At 41.5% G+C, this 17,853-nt stretch overlaps 1 protein-coding gene across 1 annotated transcript in view; it reads right to left on the reverse strand.

Annotated features, from left to right (window-relative positions):
* Positions 1 to 16,864, reverse strand: part of arrdc1b (arrestin domain containing 1b) — a 46,908-nt gene extending 30,044 nt beyond the window's left edge. Inside the window, exon 1 of the mRNA XM_069677205.1 lies at positions 16,732 to 16,864. Coding sequence (XP_069533306.1) covers positions 16,732 to 16,849 — 118 coding nt within the window. The 5' untranslated portion in view covers positions 16,850 to 16,864. The remainder of the gene's footprint in view (positions 1 to 16,731) is intronic.
* Between the last annotated feature and the right edge of the window lie 989 nt (positions 16,865 to 17,853).

Below are 17,853 nucleotides of genomic sequence, written 5' to 3' on the forward strand. Positions count from 1 at the left end.
TGGGGTTCAGTGTCCTGCCCAAGGACACTTCGACATGTAGACTGAGGGAGGGATCTGGGGATTCGAACCTCCGACCTTGCAACTGAAAGATGGCCAACTCTACCACTGAGCCACAGCTGCCTACGACTCCTCAAGACTCAAGCCGTGCTCCCGTGTCATGTTTACTGCCCGCTCCTGTTGTATTAAAGTAGTTAGCCCGAAGCTAGCTACAGCTTCGGCCCTGGAGCAGAACAACAATACGTGCTTTCTGACTACAGTCGGGGAGCTGAAGCAGGTTAACAACAGCTTGGCTCGTTAGTTTCCTCCATTGGTTTATAGCAGGCAGCATATTATCACCATCTGTTGAAATACAAGGCACACTACTTTAAACATGAAGCATTTGACTCAGGACAGCACATTACTAAAGCCGCTTTCCCACTGGTCAAAAAAACAGCTAACATCCGGCTTTTTGCTTAAAGTGAATGGCTACAATCCACATTCAGACCCGGGTCAAATGACTCTGCAGTAGACCCAGGTAATTATCGCCTTGGCTCAAATCGGCATTGAAGGGAACACTAAACCTACTAATCTCCGCCCCCTTTCCGGCGTGATGCTATGCTCTGTCGGTAAGTTCTGCGACTCCTTGTCATCTCAGCTACAAATTCCACCCATCTTTGTCCGAGCAGCGCTTGAACATCGTTCCAAGATTGTCGACGCCGAGTTTGATACCCAGACTGAATGAGTAACAGATACCTAGAAGACCTAACCACCGTAACATCTTCACTGTTTACTAACCCTGTCTCTGGCGCGTTTGTGACGTCAGACGGTGACGCAGCAGAAAAGAGACCGAACAGTATCCTCCACTGGCCATGGGAAAAGAGACAATCAGCATCTATACGCGGGTCTGAAATACCTGTGTCAATGCGCTAATTTTGGTGGGAAAGGGGTATAATTTGCCTGTGGGCAAGAGTTATATATTTCACCAGGTTCAAACAATATATCGAATTTTGACCCTAACCAGTTAGGGCTTTAGATTGATTCAGTTGTCTTTAGCATGGCATGTACCAGCTGCCTTTCTAATGAACCGAGTAAAGAATGGCTATGAGGCAGGTGCTTTGGTGACTCAGTGCCGTGATGACACGATACACGACCTTTTACAACCGTTATACTTCAAGCTTATCTGAAGACTTATCTGGACAACGTCATATGGATTTGTTACGGGAAAGGAAGGAAGTCTGGGGAGGGATCACTAAGGACAGGTCAAACCGGTGCTTAGACAACAGACAAGGTGCAGCTCCTTGGTGGTGTTTGAGGCTTCGTATTTCTTCTGCGACCAACCAACCACTGAAGACCCTTTGGTTTGGTCTACTGCTATAGGGCAGTCCTATATGAATACACTTAAATTAAGGTTAAACAAATGTGTGTATTTTTCAGGCCCTACTTATTCGGCTTGGTGGGAAAGAGCATCTTGCACTTGCATTATTCATGGAGACACTTTTCCGACAGAATTAAACTACTTAATAAATATATATTTATTAGGCCCCTGCAAAACTAATTTCACGAGCAAGGTCAGAGCTTAGACAGAAAGCTGTTTTCTGGGGGAATTTGAGGATAATTAACTTTTCTTGAACCATTAATAGCCATGAAGGACTGAGAGAAGCCAGTGACCCTCTGTTCCCTGATTATTCCTTAAATCTTTAGTGTAGAATATTTCTCCTTCCTTCATAAAAACTGGAGAGGTCACAGCCTTCACTCTGTGCCACAGGACAGCCGAGTAATCTGATGCTTCACTTACTACCTTCATTAAATCTTTAAGCGCTGCAAACAATTAGTCCCTCTCACTTTTCCATCATCTCCCTCCCTCGTCTCCTTTCTAAAGCCTCTCTGTGAGACATGTCAAACATGGCCACCTGATCTTATGATCTACTGCTCCTGACTGTAAGGGAATCCCCTGCAGCAGAACAGAGCCAGGGTTGTTCGTTCAGACACGTCCTGAGTTACCTCTCTGTGAGATCACTAACAGCATTTAGAGCTGCTTCAGTGAAAGGGAGATAAAATTAATGCACGGCTTTGTGCCCTCTATTAGAGCTCTTCAACAGTAAAGTTTCAGGAACCAAGAAGCCACAGGAACAAAATGCAGGAGCTGCACTCTAAGCCCTCCTTCAGTGCATTTATGTTTGTTTTTTCTCCACATCTGAAGAATCATGAAGGCAAATCAGATTGTCTGAGACAGATTATTGCGTGACATGTGGGGATGGGCATTTCCAGTAATCTCAATAATCGAGTGATCTAAGTACCTTATGAACTCGCAAACTATATATGCTTTTACCGTTAAAAAAACGTACGTCGGACACGGACCTCCCAGGCCGGACATAGTAGGCTACATGCCTGTAAGAGAACATTTCTATCTAACACTTTTACATTAGTGTCAATAAATAGCCAACAATGGAAAGCAGGTGAAAAATAAAATAAACAACATCAGGCAATGATGAGCCATGAATAATACGTTCAACTTATGATGATGATAATAATAAAAATAGGCGTACTGAGCAAACTAACGCTTTCCTCATACATGTTTTCCACTCTCGTAGCTGTTATCCGGCGTGATGGTGGCGTGTACTCTGGCTCAACGAACAGTTTAATCCTTCTTCTTCCACAACACTTAACAGGAGCATATCTCCAGTCACCATGTCCGTTATTAGCAGGCTAATCTTCTCCGCTCTGGTATCATCACAACAACGTGTGCTAACAGGGCTAGCAAATGATGTGATGCAAGACTGCCTGTTGTCTGTCTCGCTGGCTTCTCCTTGTGCTTTTAGGCTGTGTGCTTCAGCATCAAATTAGTATTTCTTTGATATACAAGTTTAACACCACATATCTTGCACAGCAAGTTATCGCTATCTTTCTTGTTAAAGTACTTCCAAACATCACTTTTCCTGGTCCTGGCTGACATTCGTCCCCATCCCTAATGACATGACAAGTCAACATATTGTGATGTTTAAATGGATGTTGATGACAAGACACATAGATGTAAAATATACTGTATAATCTTTATCGAAACTTGGATTAAACAACTTTAATAAATCCAAATCCAAAATGACAAATCCACAAGAGTGATTGGGGGAGGAGTGCAGCGCATCTTAGTCCTAGTTAACGTTTTCAAAATAACATTCTCTGCTATTTTTGTGAGGCTAACTTGCCAGCTTTAGCTTGTGAAGACTTTCCTCATGGACAATGAGTGGAGGGGCAGAGTGCACATTGGAAGTTACGAAGACAGGTAGGTAAGCCATCCACCTGTTTGACTCAGCCCCAATGAAACAGTTTGTCTGACCTGTTATAAGGCTGTTACGGCGACTGTTACAGCATATAATTTCAACAAATATAACAAAAACTGCTTCTAAAAATATTTGGTAATCCTAGCACTGATTGGATAAACTCACTGTGATTGAGATCTTTTCCAGAGGAACACATCCCGTCATTATCAGTGACTAAGAGCCAGGGTCTGCAAAGTCGTGACAGTCTGATTATTTTTATGCTTCAGTACTAAAAATAAAGACACGATGAAAAAGTGAAATTAGTTAGTTAAGTCTCTTCATCTGTGTCATCCAATAACAATCAATACAATTTCCGATCCCTAATACCAGAAACAATCAGCAGTGCTTGCAGCCTGCAGAGATGCTAAACAGAACAGATTAGAGTTTTTAGACTGGTGACCCTTTAGAGGACAAACCTGAATAAATATGCAGAATAAAACAAATGCATATGCTTTCACACAGGTTCATGCATGGTGTGATGATTGTTAAAATCATGTATTTTATATGCTATGGCTTCAGTCTCCATTACAACCCACCTGGGCACTAATGGGAGACTTTTTAACCCCGTTTGATCACCTTCACTGTCATAAACACACCAAATATGGGAATATTTATTGAAAGTTGGCTGTGTCAAACTAGGTGTCATCACTTCCCTGCTATAATAATAATTTCACACTCTGCTTGGGATGTAATCTGCCCGCCTTCTACCACAGACCAGCACGAGCATACAACATACTCCTGTACTATGGTGGATTACAAGCTTTGTCCACTTCAGTCAGTTTATGACATTTGTGTTTGCATGCACACTACACACCCACCGCTGTGTATGCATGCATGTGTAAGAGGCTTATCCCTGGACAAGTTACATCATAAAACAACCAGCAGACATGTAATCCGTACTCTGCGCAGACACTCACGTTACCCATCATCACGCCACAAAATTATAAATCCAAACAGACGTCTTGACCTGAGTATACCCGCACGGCCTCTCTGTTCTGTCTTTAAGGATAACAAAGAATTTAAGATAGCAACATATTTAGCAGCAAGATTACCACCTGGTTTTCATTACGTGATATGTAGCAAAAAATAATAACTTAATTCTCTTCAAGAACGTTGTTATACTCCACAGTCTCTCCCACCAAATTTCTGCTAATTAGAGATAGATTAGTGTCCGTTCTGACGGACAAACGCACGATTACAAGTTAATTTAAACACAATGTGACATGTTTCATGATGGTTTGATAAAGCTGGGCATTAGCATTATCAAGAGTTAGCATTAAATTAGCTTTACCAATGGCGTTAGATTATCATAAGCTTTACTACTACGGTATACTGTCCTCCGCTGCTTTATCAGCGGCCCGGCTGTGGGCCCATCACAAAGCGGAGAAGAGAGAAAATAGGCGGAGTTTCAGTCCGTTACGTCTGTTTATAAATGAACGTTAGAAACCGTAATCGTGTGTTTGTCCATGTAAATGGACACTAATCTACCAGAGGCGGACACATCATCAGCACTGCACAACAAACGGATACTCCTCATTGAAAAATAATGAATGTTTATCCCAGAGGAGATTGGAGACGTTCCTGTAATTCATCATGTGAGCTACACAAGCCATGGCATTGGCTGGCTGCCCCAGTGACGTTTTCATTGTGCATGCCGTGCACCATAACAAAGACCCAGCTAATCTATGATGAAATTCGTTGCCAACTATTTTAATCATCCATTTTAATTGATTGACTCGTTTAGTTGTTGCAGCCCTAGTGTAATCACAGCCATCTACATTTTAGCATTTGTTTCTCTGAAGCAGCAATCAACAGTGTCCTCAGTTGACCTGATCTCATTCTCCTGATGTCAGACTCAAAGCAACTTGTCCTGTCTTGAAACAATGTTGATCTTAAAAAAGATGAATGATAGAATCTAGACCTAGTAATTGAAACTGGGTGTTGGTGAAGTTTTCTCCTCATGCATGACAGTCAAGGCCACCACATTTTTCAGTTATGAATCATGCACTAAAGTTTAGTCAACTTTAGTAATTGTCTTTCAATTCATATTTTTATATTCTGAAAGTGTTTATCGTGGTTTCACACTGCAACTTTTTTTGTTACAACGCACCTTCATAGTGTTCTGTATCAAGGTACATGCATAAGAGCAATATGGCCTTCAGATCTCAGCTCACTTCATCTACACGTAATCATAAAAGTCAAAGCTGATTATTATTATTATTTTCAATAGAGCTGGAAAATAAATCATTTAAATGTATTGTTTCAGACAATGTTTAAGAATGAAAGTGTCAGCAGGGCAACAAGCACTTACAGTGCTCTAATAACAGGGAGGAGTTTGTCTGTAAAGCAAACCACTTTCCGCCGCAAAGTTTGTTTAAAGTCTGTTGCAACTAAATACAGCAGCACGAACTATTTATTCCAGCGTCTTGCAGCCGAGTAGAAGAAGTGTTTTGTGAGTTACAATAGACAGCCAGAAAACACCTGCCTAGGTAGTAGTAGGTAACATGACTTGCATCGTATAGAACAGTCGCAACTTTGCATGTCAGTACATGAGCAATGATAAATTGAATCTAATCTAATCTAAACTTTGCACTACTTAGGAAAACAAAGTCAGTGCTTGTACCAAAGCTGTATGACTTCACTTGAGCAAACAGAAAACCTAAATTGGATGTGGTTTGAAGAAGATATTCTATTTTTAGGTAATACCTCCCAGCACTAATTTGCAGTATTGATATCTCACTCATCAGTTCCATCCACAGACAGGGGCTGTATGTACCATCTGTGACCTCTTCAAATGCATGAACCATCATCTTATAACGATGTAATCCCGTGCTACTGCGAGTTGCTTCTGGTAAACTGACATGGAGCTAACAGTGTGTTTTGGATACACACATGTGTGAGGGCTTGAGGCATCATGTTTGACCTTTTATGTTAACGTGAGGTTCAACATTAAAATCTGCTGATGGCCTGAGGCTTCTCGGAAACTGTGTCAAAAGCAGACCTGAAACCTGCTCTCTTCAATGAGCCAGGATAAACTACATCGGCAAATGTCTGTGTCTGCAAACAAGTCAGGTTAGTCAAAGTCAGTGCATCTCTCTCTTTACACAGAGATACAGGTTAGAGGATGTTGTTTGCTTTACAGATTGTAATACCGCTTGAGGCAGTTTTTCATTTGTTATAAGGATATAGCTTATAAATAAAATGTGAGACTTTGTTAAGCTTGTTGTCCTTTTTCTCTTCTAGTCTCTCTCTGTCAAGTTCACTTAGAGGGACAAAAAACAGAGTCCACTTCCCTGTTCTCTCACATGCCTAACCAATAAAGCTGAATCTGATAAAACATAAAGTTGTAGACATGACATTAGACAATGATCCAAATATACATGTTGCTTAAAAGAAGCAACAGCTATTTAAACGTGGATGCTTCACACACGTCATCAAAGATAAGTTTCAGAAGTTCAGTATACAACTGAAAGTAAAACACTGTCACAGTCTCCCTGTCTGTTCCTGAGTTATGCTTTGAATAATGGCAAGAAAATTGGTTTTGCAGAACATTATAATGTAACACTAATGTTGACCTTTGATCTTCTGGATACAAAATGATTTTTGCTATTGTGTTTGGGAGATTGGGAAATAGGCCTACAGGCGGACAATCCAAATACAATGCGCCTGGCCACTGCTGTTGCCTGCACAGAGGCACAGAGGCAGAAAGGTGGCAGAAAGAAGAAAACACATGATTTAAACTGAAAACAACTACCACTTCTAGCCTGCCACACACACAATTTCCCACAACTTAAAACCATATCTTGAGAATGTTTGAAACTTTGAGTGAACAATGAACATGTTTAGTTAGTTGTTTTTCTTAAGTGGATGAGTGCAGACGTATAACTGTGTCAGTGTTGCACGAGGAGTTTTGATGTTTACATTTAACAGAGCTAATCTAACACCACTGTCAATCAACAGTACTCGGTGTAATCTATAAGGTAACCAGGACACTGTTTGTTTGAACAGTCTGGGAAAATAAACAATAACCAGAAATTTGAAGTTTGATTTCAGTCTGTGCGAGACGCAGCACTTTGTGACAAAAACAGCTGACATACGGCATAATACACTTCACAGCATGTGTAGGAAACAATGTCCTCTATTCCTCACCGTGAACCACTCTTTTTCGTTTCCATAATATTGTATTTTCTTTGACTTGATGTCTCTTCTACAAACCGCTGACCCAAACAGCTGTTTGGACTGCATGCGTAGGAATACAGGGCCGATGTGCGGAGTGAGAAATAGTGCCGAGGGAAGGGGCTGTCTGACGTCCACGTGAAGCGGTGACAAAAAAATAAAATAGACCGTACACTTAAACTGAAATGCTTGTTTATATGTAGGACTCTTTTAAAGTAGGTGGTACTCCTGACTCCGCCTGCAGCAGTGCTTAGCTTAGCTTCCTTGTAGGAACTCTGTGCTTCTCCTAACAGGGGCCATGCTGACTGTTATCTACTGTACGCAGCACACTTACTATTGATAAGTACCTCACACAACACAAAAAACGAACTATCCCTTTAAGGTCTGGACTGAACATGGGTGACATCTTTGTATTGCATATTTGGTTCAGGTAACATCCTAGAACCTTAAGACATTTGATCTACAAACAAATAAAACACAGTGACTCACATTCGAGCTTGAATGATTATTATTTCTCAAAGATAATTCTCATCAAAGTAAACAAGAAGTGCTAGCCTTTGTGCAGTGAAATTAAGCAGATCACGTCATGCTGATACTTGGTTACATATAGTCACACCTAGTAGGTCAACCACAGTATAGCTCCACTGGAGGAAGGTGAGGTATGCTTTGCTTGAGGGCATGGTTGTAAAGAACAGGGAAGAGCAGTTCACTCTTTGGATGCTTATCCCCCGTGTTCCGTGAGCGACAAAGACAACTTTCAGATCACCAACTTCCTCCTGAGACGACAGATGGGGAACAGGATGGACCAAATAAATGCATGTGTACGCGAGTTACTTGCAAGGAATAATTAACTATGTCAAGATACGAGCTTTGTTAAAAATGTAGATGAGCGAGGGGGAAGTCGACAGAATATAAGCAGCATTCATGGAAGTATGGAAAGATAATCGAAACCTCTCGTGGCCTCAAAATAACTGGAACAAAAGAACACACACAGGTTTACCTCTTAAAATGGGCTGAAAAAGAGGTAATCTGTGCTTTCTGCAGCGAGTTTTTCAATGTGGTTTCCCATTTCACATCTAACAAAAGCTCACAGTATTTCAGCACCTGTTAGAAAGTACCACATCGTTCAGAACAAAGTGGTGCTGGTCTACCGCTGCCTAGATCTGGAAGTTGATTTTGTTTGTCTGGTGTACTAAATGGTGAATTCAGATCCAACACAGTATTTGTGTGGCACAGAATAACACAAAAACACATAACCCATCATGGCTGCAATGGACAAGCAACTCCCCTGCTAAAATTGCTGTTTATGTCAATGGAGTCTGGTGGCTTTAAAGGCAGCACTGCAACGGCTGTTTCTGGAAAAAGCACATTACTCCTGAACAAAAAAGGTATATCTCTGTATGGATACTTTCAGAGCCTCTCAGTGGCAAAAACAAGCCCATTTAGTGGAGGTATTTCAATCAAGTGCATATGCCCCAAAGGATTGTGTTGAAGCCATTACGAGCCATTAAGCAATGTACTGAAAGAAAAAAATGAACTTATTTAAGCCCTAGAAACTGTAAAAACAGGGCCCTTGTTTAACCATCTACTTTAATGCAGGATTGAGATTAACCATTGACTATTTAGGACTGCATAGGCACGTCATGTAACATTTCACCACATACCACCACAACCATAAACCAACTTGCTATCTCTCAGCTGATAAGTGTTCTATCTTTAGCTTCTTTGTTAGCACTAATCAACGTTTTGTTCCACTTCCACAGAAGTGACGTCCTCTCCACACACTCATTCTGCACAGCACAGGAAGTGGGACAGCGTTTTCGAGAAAGGAAGAGAGTGAGTGATCAGGGGTGTGTCTGTGTCTGCTTATCAGAGGGAACGAGACAGAATCCTCTTATGATAGACCTAAATAACCAGCCGTTGGGTTAAGCAGGGTGTTGGTTATGGAGGTCAAAGTATAGTTATTATTAACATGACTAAGGCCAATGGGAGAGGGAGCAGCTGGTTCCAAGAGTCCCATCTGACAGCACAGCATCACTTCTATGGGCAGAGTACACTGAATGACGGTATACATGTTGGTCGATGCCGCCCGCCCACGGTGAAGGGCAGCAGAGAGGATGGAGTCACTCTGAGTCACTGTTACTCTCACTGAGTATTCATGTGTCACGTTACTGAGTGCAGGACAAAGACACCATAGTCACAGATTAAATCCCTTTTCTCCTTTAGATTCACACAGTCTATAACAAGTGAGTCTAATGAGTCAATACAAACAGAGTACAGAAACCCGAAAAAAATCGAATTAAGTACGAATTAATAACAAAACAAAAGCGCATAAGTGAAAAGGTCCTGGCAGCCTATCAAACCACATCTATAGAAAAAACAAGGAAGAACCCAAAGAACACCTTTGAACATAACACGTCTGTTTTGTTTTTAGAGTATAGGGGTCGGACAAAATAGGCCGATAGATCGATATCGCAATACATCGTTGTCCTGAGTGGTGTGATACAATTATCGAATCGCTGGCATTATCGCAGAATCGCTGTATCGTGAAATTATCGTTATCGTGGGCCACGTATCGTTACCCTGCGATTCCCACCCCTATTAGAGTATCTTGTTTTACTTACTATATATTTACCTACTGGAATAAATGCTCAAAAATACCTTTTACTACTGCTATTAGTAGTAGCATTGCTAGCAGCGCAACTTCTATAAACAGCAGCAGTAAAAGTTGCAGTTACAGTAGTAGTATTAGTAGTAGTGTATAATGTGTAGGAGAAGAATTTGTGGTAGGAATAGTAACGGTAGTAGTGTTAGTAGAATAGGTAGTAGCAGCTGCTGTAGTGCTAACAGTAGCAGTAATGCAAAGAGAAGTAGTAGCGGCAGTGGGAGCAGTAGCTGCAGTAGGAACAGTAGTAGTTTTAGTAACAGTTGTATTGGCAGGAACAATAGCAGCTGCAGTGGTAGAAGTAGTATTAAAGTAGTAGTGGTAGTGCAGCAGTATTAGCAGTACAGGCAGTAGCAGTATAAGTAGTAGTACAAGCATTAGGAGAAGTTGTAGCAACTGCAATAGTTGTAACAGTAGCAGTAGTAGTGGTAGAAATAGCAGAAGTGGTAGCATATGAAAACAACAGATTGTTTACTAAATAGCTGATGTGTCGTCAGGATGTGTCAGCCTGCTGGTTTCAGTCCAGCTCTTCGTTCTTTCAGACAGATCTCTTATCTGTCGCCCTTGGGGCAGTGATGTCATCAATTACTCAGGCCCCTGAGTCTAGACACTCTCACAGAAACCTGGCCAGCAGGGATGCCTTCATGAGCCTGGGAAATAGAGATCCTCATACACTGCACTCATTGATTTTTGCTATGTCCGTTTAACCTCAGTTTCTCCTCACCTTCAGCTGATCTCTTTGCCTTAAAGAGCTCAGCTGAAGTCACAACAGTGATTAATAAACTGCCACAACAGCACTAAGCCAAAGAATACATTTCTCTTGTGGGATGTACTTAACTCATCCAACGGGGGCGGCTGTGGCTCAGTGGTAGTCGGTCATCTCTCAAACGGAAGGTTGAATCGGAAAGGCGTTCGATCCCTGGCTGCTACAGTCACATGTTAAAGTGTCCTTGGGCAAGACAATGGACCCCACATTGCTCCCAGTGGCATAGCCATTGGGTATGAATGGGCATAGATTGGAGATTGGCACTTAGGCCTTTGCCATCAGTGTGTGAATGTTTGTGTAAAAGGGTGAATGTGACATGTAGTGTATTTAAGTATAGTCCATTTACCATTCCATTTATCTCCACTGTCAGTTCCTGTGTGTCCGCTGCTGAAGAAACCGACATCCCTCCCAGATTAAAGGAGGTAAAAGTTACTGTATGGTTTGTCTGTGGGTCAAGCTCCAAAAAATCGATCCTTCATTTCTCCATAAAACAACTCCCTGTTGTCTTATTACAAATGTTGGAGTCTGAAACTAAATCTGAGATATCATGGGGGTTATTTTCTGAGGCTTTGGAGAGCTCTCTCCAGAGAAACACAAGATATTATACAACAACAATAACTCTCATGACAAGTAAACTGATCTTTATGTGTACAATTGGTAAAGTACCCTTTCAGTGTGGGCCTGAGTTCCAGCAAAGATGAAACACAGTGGGGCATGGAAAGGTCTCCTATGTAACTGTATACCTAATAAATTAAGATTTAGTTTACATAACTATTTTAATCTGTTTATATGATCCATCATTTTCTCCAAACCTTTTTGTCAGGCAAAAAGCCTTTATAGCAGTCAATCATTTTCCATGACTAATGACACAGCCCAAAGGTTGTGTTATCCTATAGTAAGTTTTCTTTCATAAATTCTTTGATTCTTTTGATTGCTGCTGTGTAGACAAATCCTTCGTCGCCCAGGATAACTGCAACTGCAGCTGTTGCCCTGGAAGAATACCCAAAAGTGTTACAGTGATTCTTAGTATATACATATAGTATTTACCTCTTACTGTTTATTCTATAGATAAGAACATTAATCTGCCTATCACTGCTTTTGCACTGGTTAGGTCGGGTCAGTTGTCTCAGTACTTGTACTCTATGCAATGATCCATCCATCCATCCATCTTCTATGCCACTTATCCTGTTCAGGGGCTGCAGCCTATCCCAGCTATTATTGGGCGAGAAGCACGAGGAGAACATGCAAACTTCACACAGGCCTGCTTTGTCCAAACCGGGGTTCGAACTACTTCTAGCTGTGAGGCAACAGCACTAACAACTGCCCCACTGACCGGCCCCTAAGCAACAATTAAATGAGGAACTATTCGTACTTTGCTGGTTTTGCACAAAAGCAAAGTCAAAATGATTTATCATAAGCTCTAAGAAGCATTAAATACAAGATAAAGCCAGGACAGTGTTAAAGCACAAGGAGTGTGTTTATGTTTGGGTGTGTGTGCGCACACATGCCTGTGGCCAGCTTCATGTGAACCCGAGGAGACACCTATCCTTGTTTACACAAAGCTGTTGGTTTGTGTTACCACAGATGAAGATTGGGTTACAGTGAGTGTTTGTATCTCAGCTTTGCTGAAAGATAAACTGAGATCAAATACTGTGATCTGAGGTACAAAAGAGCGACACGTCTAAACGTCTCATTTACACCTAACAGTGTTAAAAGTCTACTTGGGTTTATGCATAAATAAGATAAACCATAAAAAGACTACAAACAAGCAGGCAGTCAGATGAAGGTGTTATTTCCTGTTAAACCAAACCCTACCTGCTTTCACTAGCACACTGTCACCAGGAGCCTAAAGTAAACTGTCAATACAGGCATGTCCCACATGGGATAAAATGTCCCTACAAGCTGAGAAAACTGAGTCAAAACAGCAACATCCCCTGTATCAGGTGACTGTGCTGGACATGCTTTTAAGAGCAGGAAGGCCGACCAAGACAGCAGAGGAGACTAAAGCAAACAGACAGGCTGGCTGCACTCGCTGCTTCAGATCTATAACTCAGCACCACTAACACAGAGGGATCCCCGGCTTCTCAGTGAGGGTGTTTTCTGTCGATAGCTCACATCAACATCAAAAACTAGAGTATGGAGATGACATATCTTCTTGTGTTCAGATCTATAACAGTCTCATAAAAAAGTTAGTTTTTAGAAAAAGAAACTGTTATTGTTGGATGATTCTTAAAATAACTAATTCAATTTAATGAAGATATATTTTAACTTTCATAACTGGATGATCATTCCTCCAATGTCCGTGTATGCACAATAAAGATACTACAGTCCATCCGACATTACTATTCATAGATAATTGTTATCACATGACTAACAACTATGATGGTATGCAAACTGCAAGTCACATCAAAAGTCCACACAAACCCACCTGATCTTTTCTTTACCTTGCTCAATAAAGGACAAACGACTTCCTGCTTTGCTGCCAATCATGCCGTATGACCAAAGTTTCTACATATGAAGGTTTCAGTGGAGTTGTAGTGCAACACTGCACATGTAAGTAATGTGGCTCATTCTTTAACGACTGTCTTTGTATGGAAGCTAATCAATAAAAATGCTGTCTAATGGTCTCCGTCATCAATAATAGAGTGAGCCTGAGAATTTGGCCTCCATAATATTCAGCATCATACAGAGCTCTTATCTGTTTATTAATATCCCTTTGTATTTATATCATTCATATGACCTGTACACACCTGACTCGCAATGCAACGTAAGTCTCACACTACACAAGGATCCATACAACTTATACTGTGTCCACTTAGAGATCATGCAGGCTGTCCTGCCCTGAAAACAAAAGTAGCAGATGCTTGTTGGACGGATTTTATCTTGCTGCTAAATTAAATAATCAGTTTGGAAAATCAGTCTTCAGTTAAAAGCTTTGCTGTTGTTTGCACTGATGGATAAAACGGCCCTGGGAGTATCCTAATCTGCATCATTTTCCAATTCAATAAACGTGGAAATGGTCTCTCAGATTATTACCCATGTGACTCACCATCAGACTAAATGTGACATCCTTAATCTAATAAATGCAGGAAATGGATTAACCGAAGAATCTACTCTGGCAGTCCAGACAACAAGTAACAAACCAACAAGTCGTCTTTATTTTCTGCAAGAGAAACAAAAACAGGAAATTCTCACGCTGCCACAGACGGAGCAGACAGCCGCACGTCTCCCTGCTTCAGCACGATTCAACGTTCTGATTGATGGAATCATCAACAGCCGTGGTTGAGAGGGGTGATGTCACCGGACACATAATGCAGCCTCTGCATTTACAGTACATTAACGGACACGCTGAAAGCCTGAGATGGAGCCCGCGTCTCCTCGACTGGAGTACCTTTCGCTCAGAAGTGAGTGGACTCTGAGTGACGGACTTCATACAGAAAAGCTCTGATTTTTCCCAGCAGAGGAAAACTTTTTGTTTTGTTGACTCAACTTTTTTCAATATACGAGTAGTAACAGATATCGTTTTGTCCAAAGGCTGCTCAACTGTTCAAATCCCACTGCCCAGCATATGGTGGAACTTTCACAAGCTGCTGGTACTAAGAAAAAAGTTACATGTCACACAATAATAGGGCTGCACAGTGGGGCAGTGGTTAGCGCTGTCACCTCACAGCTAGATGGTTCCCAGTTCAAATCCTGGTTTCTCCTCGTGCATGCGTGGGTTCCCTTTCAGGTATTCCTGCTTCCTCACACAGTCCAAACACATGCTCGTCAGGTTCATTGGTGACTCTAAATTGACCGTAGGCGTGAGAGTAACGCGTGAAAGGTTGTCTGTCTCTATGTGTCAGCTCTGTGATTGACTGGCGATCAGTCCAGAGTGTACCCCGCCTCTTGCCCAGTGACAGCTGGGATTGGCAGGATAATGGATGGATGAATATATAATATGTGTTTTGAAAGATAAGATTTTTCTGCTTTCTCTCATTGTGGTTACTTCCACAAAAGAAATGCAGGGTGCAAAGAACAGCCAGGTACATGAGTACTTGCATATAAGATGTCTCTGTACTATCACAGCAGTCTTGCAATCATACAATGTGATACATCCTTGAATAATTTCAGAGCCAAATTCATTGCAAGAGTCTGATGTAGTTTAACATTGAAGTGGAGTACACCAGAAATGTGCTGAGTGGTAAATGGTTAATAGAGTGGCAGCCACAGGCAACAACAGCTAATTGAAGTTAATTGTTTGATTCATATCAAAATGTGTTTTTCTTTGGGGGGTTTAAGCTCAGTTTCCAAACACATTTAACAGCCAATTTACTGAAACCATGAATTTTGTGTCAGCAGTTTTGCATATTGTTTCAGGGCAGGGGACTGAAAGCAGTCTGTGGTTTTCACAATTTGATGCAGGTGTGAAATCTTTGTTCTTTCAGATTTCAGAGAAATGAAACTGTGTGGACGCAGCACAAATACATGCAACAGCTGCTCGTAGCTGATCCAAACCCTCAACCAACAACAACCAGACCACTTCCCACGTGCTGTCTTCAGCTTCTTGAAATACTTTTATTGAGCTGATCACTGACTGACGTGGAGATACTCTCCTGCTGTGTGTATGCTCCAGGGACAGACCACATCCACCACTGCAGCCAGAGGTTTAATTTGGGATAAACGCCTGGTGTCAGGTAGAGACTAGCTGCATCCGTGTGACCTTACAGTGTCACACAGCTCAGCAGGAGCTCTGACCTCTGCTGTAACGCCATCTGCCTCGGGTCAGCCTGTGCATTATGGCAAATTAATCTCACTATGTCAGACATACAGGAACACTGCCAGATAGCTTCACATAAAACTTTGTATAATGCTTTTTTGTACACACATTTAAAGAGAATAAAATGGACAGTGGTTCCACTGTAAGATCAGTGATTCACATGAAACAGTTGCTGTACTAAACTAATGCACTGTGTAATTCTATAACTGCAGTTTGGCACGGATATCTTGATGCTGAATGATTGCCAAACAAATAAATCACAGACCATTCTTGCACTTCTCAAAAGTGCTCTTTATTTACTTTCTTTGTCAATTAGCATACCTCTGTGCCAGTCTCCCTTTGAAAAAGTGCTTTAGATTCAAGTTGATAGCAGCTCTCTATTATCAGGCGAGAATCCCCACAAGGATGTCTCACATACAAAAGATTCTTTGTGTACTTCCATGGCAACTCCAGAAGCTGCTCTTCACCTTGCTAACCTACTTTACTCCCATTATGAACTACTCACACTTGTTTGTCTGAGAGTTTGGCAGAAAAGCCGTTTCATATCTCCTCTATGCTGTAGAACATTCACTTCTGATGAAAATACTAATTCAAGCCTTTAGCCTATGTGTAAAACACCTGTTGTTCGGTGCTTTGCTGGATGCTTCTCTCCGTTCATCCCGATATTTTTAAAGCGTTTGACAAAAAACAGAAGCCTAAATGAAAGTAACATGTTGTAACAAGCAGGATGTAGATCAGGATGTGGGTTTTAAGCGAGCTGACTAGTTACTGCACAGCACTGACAAGCTGATATGATGTGTCGCGTGGAAACGTCCACTCCCAAAGCAGAAGCACCAAAATCCGTCATGCACCCACCAAATTTTTCACGGTCACAAAATGAACCATTACACCGGCCAGGAAACAACCAAGCAGCCGTTATTCAGTCATCTATTCTTCTTCGTGTACACAAGCATGAGGAAAAAGTTATTTACATGGAGCCGTCGCCGCGCGCTCCACTGAACGAGGCGTTGAAAGACACGCTGGCAAAAATGTTCCTCTGCCTCTGTTGAAAACATGTTGAAGGACAACTTACCTTTGTACTGCAGCGAGTTGCCGGTTTTTATCTTCACAGTTCCGCTAATGGACTCTCCCGGACCGTAAACCACCTTGTTGTTGGTAAAAGTGATATCAAATTCTTGAAGCTTTCCCATGGCTCCGCTCCGCTCCGCTACTCCGCCGCGCTCTGCGTCTCTGAATGCGATGCTGCTGCGCTCTCACCTGCTGCCGCGAGCCCCTCCTTAGAGACCAGTGACGTCACGTTGACTGCCCATTGAATGCATTGAGAGTAATGGGAGGGGTGATAACTGGTGTACCCTGTGGATTATGACCCGAAGGTGAAGCTCTGTGATGCAATTTGGAATCAAAATATTTGTCATGAATTTTAACGAACTGGAGCTTAACCCCTTTTGAACCATTTTTTATTGCAGAACTGAAACTGCTTAGTGTTAGAAATAAAACATATTTTCATATGACTGTTGATTACTCCTGGTTTATAAACAAAGAATGTAAGAAAGGGGGATGCAGAGCTCCAAATTCGTTGGTGGTATTTACTGTTATCTACAGTTGGACACAATAGGTTTCTCAATTGTCTTATTTCTCAAACCTCAAGCACACTGCAGGTGCAGTTTCATGTCTCATTGTAGAGTACTTTCCAAAATAATAAAGTAGAAAGGATGTAACATCACGTTTTCTGACATTTGGTAAATAAAGTACATTTTATACTAATGTAGGCTATAATCACAAACTCTGCTCTCATGACAGCAACACAGGAAACAAATAGCTGCTTAACCCCTAGATCTCCCGGTTCCTCTCACTCTATGTATAATATGTGCAACTTTGCTATATTTGTTTCATGGCCCTACATTTGCTGTGTGGAAATTTTATTAAACAATTTTAGACTATGCAACATGTAGGCACAAAACTGAAATAAATAATCATAAGACTTTCAGGGCTCCTGGAATTACCTGCCCCCAGTAAAGTCAGCAGACAATCCAGCTTTGCACTTTAATATACTATAGCACAGCACCAAGAACAATCCCTGCAACTCAAATACTTTCTGCACTTATTTTCTGAGCATGCATGCAGTCTGAGTCCCCATTTAGTTAGGCGGAAATATGTAAATGAGGGGAATTCTGCTTATTCACTTGTCTCAGCT

The sequence above is a fragment of the Semicossyphus pulcher genome, unplaced genomic scaffold (assembly GCF_022749685.1).
Source record: "Semicossyphus pulcher isolate SPU_LCO1_2020_fin unplaced genomic scaffold, fSemPul1.0.p SCAF_28, whole genome shotgun sequence".
Lineage (NCBI taxonomy): Eukaryota > Metazoa > Chordata > Actinopteri > Labriformes > Labridae > Semicossyphus > Semicossyphus pulcher.